The 6,380-nt window shown below is 45.8% G+C and overlaps 1 protein-coding gene across 3 annotated transcripts; it reads left to right on the top strand.

Moving 5' to 3' along the window:
* Positions 1-2,065: 2,065 nt before the first annotated feature.
* Positions 2,066-5,405, top strand: LOC136530390 (uncharacterized). Of its 3 annotated transcripts, none has more exons than XM_066523133.1 (5): positions 2,066-3,160; positions 3,662-3,732; positions 3,884-4,118; positions 4,204-4,410; positions 4,860-5,405. In XM_066523133.1, the coding sequence occupies exons 1-4, from the start codon at positions 2,981-2,983 to the stop codon at positions 4,408-4,410; spliced, it is 693 nt and encodes a 230-aa protein (XP_066379230.1). In that variant the 5' UTR covers positions 2,066-2,980; the 3' UTR covers positions 4,860-5,405. The 3 variants fall into 3 exon arrangements, with proteins under 3 accessions (XP_066379230.1, XP_066379229.1, XP_066379228.1); XM_066523132.1 differs by having other exon boundaries at positions 4,921-5,404; XM_066523131.1 differs by lacking the exon at positions 4,860-5,405 and having other exon boundaries at positions 2,072-3,160; positions 4,204-4,760.
* Positions 5,406-6,380: the final 975 nt, after the last annotated feature.

The following is a 6,380-nucleotide window of genomic DNA, read 5'->3' as shown; positions in this document are numbered from 1 at the left end:
TGACAAGGGCGATATGGTAACCGGCTGCACGTGTGGCACAGAGCGAGGCCAGTAACACGTGGAAACTCTACGTTGCCTCAGGGAGCGGCTGGTCGCTAGCGAGGACACACACGCGTGTGGGTGTTGCAGCAGCGCTACTGGACAACGTGGCACCAGGGTAGAACATGCGCGTTGCTACGGCTACAGGCTCGACCATGTGCTGCTACAGCACCACGAGCGGGACGACGACTAGGCAGCGGGCCCGAGGAGGGCGGTGCGCACAGCAGTGGCGATACGACGATAGCGACAGCAGCGTGGCACGGCAGCAGGACGGCCAGGCGCAGGTGAGCGGCGGCGCGCGGCGGCTCGCGGTTGGCGGCTCGCGGCGTGCCCACCACAGCTAGGCTGCGGCAGGAGCAAATGGCTAGCGTGGCCATGTGTGCGCGTGTGCGCGCGCCCAGCGCACCGAAGCCGCGACGTCGGGGGCTGGATGGCCTGGTGACCGCGCCCAACATGAGAAGACGCCCCAAGTTCATGTTATGCACGGAATTTAAAGCGTTTGAAACGTCTAAACCGTTGATCCAATCCCTAAACCACTTTTGCTATACCTTAGAGGGTATATTAGGCTACTAAAACAAGCCATAATACTAGCCTACTCCTTAATCCAATTTCTCTACAAAATTTGCTAAACATCACAATGCCTAACCTTCCAAAAGTTCATGAAATTTTCTAAGCGTTAAATGGATTTCTATTTCTAGTTGCACTTTTAAGCTATTAAATATAGTACTTAACAACATTATCTCTCAACACCTAGTATTTCATTGTCATCTACAAATCTCACATTTCAAACTTTATTAAGCGTCACATATATGTTTTATAGCGTTTTTGTTCAATAAAAATTAGTTAACATCCCTACTTGCTAACTTTATAAATCGCGAATTAACTTTTCGTTTTACGTCTTTATGACTCGTTTAAGTTACACTGTTTTACCTATTCATCACATCACATGCAATATCACTTAAGTATGATGCTCATGATATGTTTTAGCAAGTGATTTACTGTGTAACACCGACTATGTTACAAATATTAAATGAAATTAATATCCTTAGTTATATAGAAATTAATAGGCAAACTAAGCGTTGCTCAATTAGTTATTTTCTTTGTAGTGGAATCTGTTCATCTAGTTTGAGTCCTCGACTTAACGTAGGTTTTACGCTCCTTATTTTTACTGTACACAACTACACATAGAGATAAACGTGTGTGTGTGTGTATATATATATATATATATATATATATATATATATATATATATATATATATATATATATCTGTTTGTACTATGGTTAGTAATATTATATAAAATCAATAATTAGTTATTAGAATAACTTTAGATAATTTTACCGATACTATATTATTAACTAATACCGATTGTATTTGATATCCACCATTTTGTCAATACGGACTAGAACTAGATATTAGATAGAGAAAAATAATAATTAAGAAAATTAGTTCAGATACATCCATTTAGTATCATATTATATATGAATATAACCACATATATTCATATCGCAAATTTTAACATACAAATTTGACCGCATATATTTATATTACAAATTTCGATGTACAATTCGGATAATTCGGGTTTTGCGACGTTTATTTCCACCTCTAAAAAGCAAGTATGCTTCCTCCCCTACGAGTCTCTAATAATAACCTCCATTAACTCCGTCCACGCTTCTCTCCCGTGCTGCCGTCCACGCCATCCATGGAAAAACTCGCAGAATTCCAGGCCAGTCTTGTCTGTCTTCCCGAGACGGTACAGATAGGGGTAGAAAGGTAATCTGGGTCCTCCTCCTTGCAGCAGCGAACAGGGTGGTCGGGTGGTGGCCTGGTGGTCTTGTGGCCAGTAGTGGCCTTGTGGGGGTGAGAGTATTTAATTGGCAGAACTGCGGCTTGAAGGTGCCACCACCTACCGTCCCCCTCCCCAGCGGCCAGCATCACCAGCAGGCAGCAGCCCCCACACCACGGTAGCACCATGGGATGGTCATCCAAATACTGGCTCCCATAGTCCCATCGATGCGTACGCAAGCAAGGGGAGGCGGAAGAGGAGAGGGAGAAAGGGACACCATGACCGGTGTCGTCCACCCCCGACCTCGAGCCGCCTTCCTTTTACTAATGGCGCATGACTTTTCCCTAGTCCCTAGCAGAGAGGAACAGCGACGGGAGCGACGGAGGAAAACAAATTGGGCTCAGCACCCGAGCGCACGCACAGGCACAGGCGTGCACGGTGTACTGCCGCGTGCTACATCCGTCATGGCGTCCTCATGCCTCGCCTGTCATCCTCTAGTGGTAGAGAGAGAAGGCACACGCGGCTTCCAAGAATACCCGATGAGGCGAGACGAGGCCAAGCAAGACCTTCTCCTCTCGCGCAGACCGGAGAGAGATGTGTGGAAGCGAGCCGGAGAGGGACAGCGGCCCACTACTTCCCCAATCCACGCACCATTACCACCGCCCTCCTGTCTACCACCACTGCTGATAGGATGATGGGCAGAGAGAGATAGAGGGGAGTTGAAACTCCATCAGTCCAGTCGTTGGGTCGGTGGCGTTTCTTGCCGGGCATGCGTGCTTCCTCAAACTCTCGCCCCGTCCGCCCCGGCCTCCTGTTGCCACCACCAATCCATGGGCCTTTTTGGGTTTTCGACCTCACCTCACCTCACCCATGGGTCAGAGGAGCTCTCCCCTTCACACGCCGTCCGCCCGCGGCAGGAGAGAGAAAGCGGGGGCGACCAACAGCAGGGCAGAGGCAGGCAGGCGCAAGAAACTTCCCCCACCTCCACCTCCTCCTCCTCCTCCTCGCCTTCCACCTTTATTTCTTGTCGTCTCCTTCCTCGGTCCTATCTCCTCTCCTGCTCCGCCTTTTCCTCCTCGGTTCCTCCTCCCCTCCCCTCTCCTCGCCCCCCTGCGCTCCGTTTCTTGGGGGGCTTGAGGTGAGGTGATCTCGGCCATGGCGGCCAATAAGAAGACCAAGGTCGTCTTGGCGCAGCCGGCGGTGGGGGCTCCGGCGTCGCGGCCGCCCTTCTTTTCTCGCACGCCCGGCCCGGTCCGCGGCGCCGGGGACGAGGCGGCGTACAGGGCCAGCCTCAGGTACCGCGCCCTCCTCCAGGACTACCAGGAGCTCATCAAGGTGAGCCGAGGGATTCTCTTCCTGGACCTTCACCTCCTCCCGCAGCTGATCTGATCTGAGCTGAATCTCGGGTTTGGGGGAGGTTTTGCCTTCTATGATCGGTTTTGGATCCGCGTTTAGTTTTTGTCGTTTTTTCCCGGGATTTGTTGCTGTGAGGTTTGCGGTGTTTGTTCTGCCCTTTCTTTTTTGGGGTTTATTTAGATTTCATTCATTCACCCCCTGTGTTCTTTTGAGGATTTCTTGTGGATCTGTTGTCTTTTGTTAGGTTCAACCTGCTTGCTACGGCGTTCTTAGATCCATCTGTGCATTCAAGTTTGTTTAGCTTGATGGTGTTAGTTTTAGTTCTGGTTTGTTCCACTTTTGTTTGCAGTTCAGCTTTTGTTGGAGATTTGAGCCTTCGAGGCATTATAACTTCCATAAGATTTTGCTGGTTTATCTCCACTTTGATATATATGGTCTGAATAATATCTGACAATGGTTATGTCTTGTTGACCTGCGCAGGAAACCCAAGCAAAGAAGAAAAGGTTGCACATGGAGAGGCTCAGGAAGCAGAGGCTTTTGGCTGAAGTCAAGTAATTCTCTGATCATATAATTTTTCTCGAGTGTGTATGTGTTTATCTGCCTCTGTTTGCGTGTATGTTATCTTTGTGTTGTATGGTATCTGATTGTGGGTGGCATACTGGTTTGTTTGCTAAATTCTTGTGTAAACCCATGGTGTTGCAGATTCTTGCGGAAGAGATACAAATCCATGTCTGAAAACCCATCTCAGACAATTGTCTGTAGACTGAGGAATCCAGCAATGTCATCTGCATCCTGGACAGCTGCTTCGGCAGGTGACGCCCAGCACCAGTCGGTTCATGCTGCCGGGAGCTCCAGTAGAAGCCAGTTGGTGCACCGAAGGCACGGTGGTTCTCCAAGGGCATCTCCAGTGATTGACCTCAACGAGGCCTGTGAGCTGGTACAAAATTGCGATAAACCTCATTTCACTTGCTGCAATAGCTCTCAAGTTTGTCAGTTATCTCAACCGGTTTCTCTCATTTCAGGGTTATGAGGAGATGGAAATCGAAGAGCACCATGGTTACAGGGCCCCTGTAGGCTTCAACAAGTCAAAGAGGTATCCGATGGAAGGTGATGCTGCTGCCGGCCCAAGCCAGGTGAGAATGCCTGTGTTCTGGGATGTCCAGAACCCAGCAGGGCGATCTGGGAAGAGGAAGATCTCATGGCAGGATCAGTTGGCCCTGAGAGTATAGGTAAATCCGTAAATGACAATGTTTAGCTCTAGTACAGTAGTAGTATTCTAGTAGGATCAGTATGTGCCATTACTAGCCTGGTAAATGTAAAGGGATGGTTGGGACAATTTCAATGGTTATCTGCTCATGCGATGATGAAAACATAGGCTGTTGCATGATAAAGTAGGCGGGTGCGGGTGCGTGTGCGTGTGTGATGAATCACCGAAATCTTATGGTTAATACTGGTATGGAAGGCTAATGGTTCAATGAGAGATGTAGCTTCCAAGGAAGTAATCTGTTCATGTAGAGTTGCAAAAATGAGGGTGCCTGCTCTCTTGACATAGTAAACATAAAGTTCAAGAAGAAGAAAACAGTTTTTGCAACAGTTTATTGTACATATAATGTAGCAGTGTTTTGTCAATTATAGTTTTGAGTTCAAAGCATCTGATCTGATAGCATGCTGTATGCAGATCTATTCATTATGATCCAGGAGCTTAGTTGTGTCCTTACTTTTCATGTGATATTGTCTAGCATGAACTCCAGAACTTCGAGCAAGAGTGGCACGGGGGGGGGCGTTCGCTTCGCTGAAAAAACAAGTTGAAATACTGTTTTGGCTGATTTGTGGTGAGAGGAAAACACTGTTTCGACTGAAAAAACAAGCTGAAAAATATGGATTATAAGAGAAGGAACAGGGCCACACTAGCCTGAGGTCTTTGTAAACCTTGGGTGGAAATTATTCAGATTCTCATTTTTTCATTGTGGTGAGTTTTTGTGTGCGGGCGCTCGCATTTCCTCTTTGTGAAAGGACAGTTGCAGAGTGGGGTCGGATGTTGAGGATCCGAGAATGATGTGTCTTTTCTTTCTGACACTGAGGAATGATGTATCCTCAATGGTTGGTGTCCATGGATAGAAACACTGCTATTCTTGGCTTGATCCACGGTGTCAAAGGGCTTGATTAGCTGTGTGAAGTTTGAAATTTTGGTTACTGTAGCACTTTTTTGTTTTTATTTGACAATTAATATTTAATCATGGATTAATTAGGTTTAAAATGCTCCTCTCGTGATTTTCAATTAAACTGTGTAATTAGTTTGTTTTCGTCGATATTTAATGTTCTATGTACGGATCGCAATATTCGATGTGATGGCTACTGTAGCATTTTTTAGGAAAAGTTTTTGGAACTAAACATGGCCTAAGGCCATGTTCTGTTGATGAACTTTGGCTTGGTTTAGTTTCAAAAAATTTTCATCCTAAACTATCGCATCGAATTTTACGGCACATGCATGGAGTATTAAATATAGACGAAAAAAAAACTAATTGCACAGTTTGGTTGGAAATCGCGAAACGAATGTTTTAAGATTAATTAGTTTATGATTAGCCATAAGCGCTACAGTACTAACATGCGCTAATGACGAATTAATTAGGTTTAATAAATTCGTCTCGCAGTTTTTAGGCTAGCTATGCAATTAATTTTTTTTTATTAGTATCCGAAAATCTTTTTCCAACATTATCGAAACATTCGATGTGACGTCCAAAAATTTTCATTTCGCGGACTAAATGCAGCCTTTGTTTGCCTGAGATGTGTATATGCGTTTCGCATGGTAGTGCACCAGGCCTAAGAGCACGGTTCGTCAAACAGAATGGTCAAACAGAATGCATCATAGCATTGCTTCTGATGCGTTCCGCCAATACTCACTGACAGGTCCCTTAGAAAGGGATCCTTCTGTCTCAAGCGGTTTCTGAGGTCGATCATACTCTACTATTTCCCCTGCAACAAGCAATCAAGTATTATTCATAATGAGTTGTAGAAACATTCCCTGCAACGTTGTTAAAGGACTTACTACGCATGCTTATAAGGATACAAGTGGCCGGTAACCAATAGTGTTTTTTAGTCAGCTAACTAATTACCATCACATACCATTCTAGTTAATTTCTCTCCTCACCCGAATTACATAAAATGCTGTCATTCTAGTTCATTTGAGCAAGTTTTTAGG

Source organism: Miscanthus floridulus, unplaced genomic scaffold (genome assembly GCF_019320115.1).
Source record: "Miscanthus floridulus cultivar M001 unplaced genomic scaffold, ASM1932011v1 fs_118_1, whole genome shotgun sequence".
Lineage (NCBI taxonomy): Eukaryota > Viridiplantae > Streptophyta > Magnoliopsida > Poales > Poaceae > Miscanthus > Miscanthus floridulus.
Note: the sequence above shows the minus strand (reverse complement) of the source record. Positions and strands in the feature narration are given on the sequence as shown.

What these genes read in the sequence shown, in the direction of transcription:
- LOC136530390 (XM_066523133.1), top strand. Translation starts at nt 2,981, where the DNA reads ATGGCGGCCAATAAGAAGACCAAGGTCGTCTTGGCGCAGCCGGCGGTG. An exon ending in ACTACCAGGAGCTCATCAAG is followed by an intron (nt 3,161 to 3,661) that starts GTGAGCCGAGGG and finishes TGACCTGCGCAG; the next exon opens with GAAACCCAAGCAAAGAAGAA. An exon ending in TCAACGAGGCCTGTGAGCTG is followed by an intron (nt 4,119 to 4,203) that starts GTACAAAATTGC and finishes CTCTCATTTCAG; the next exon opens with GGTTATGAGGAGATGGAAAT.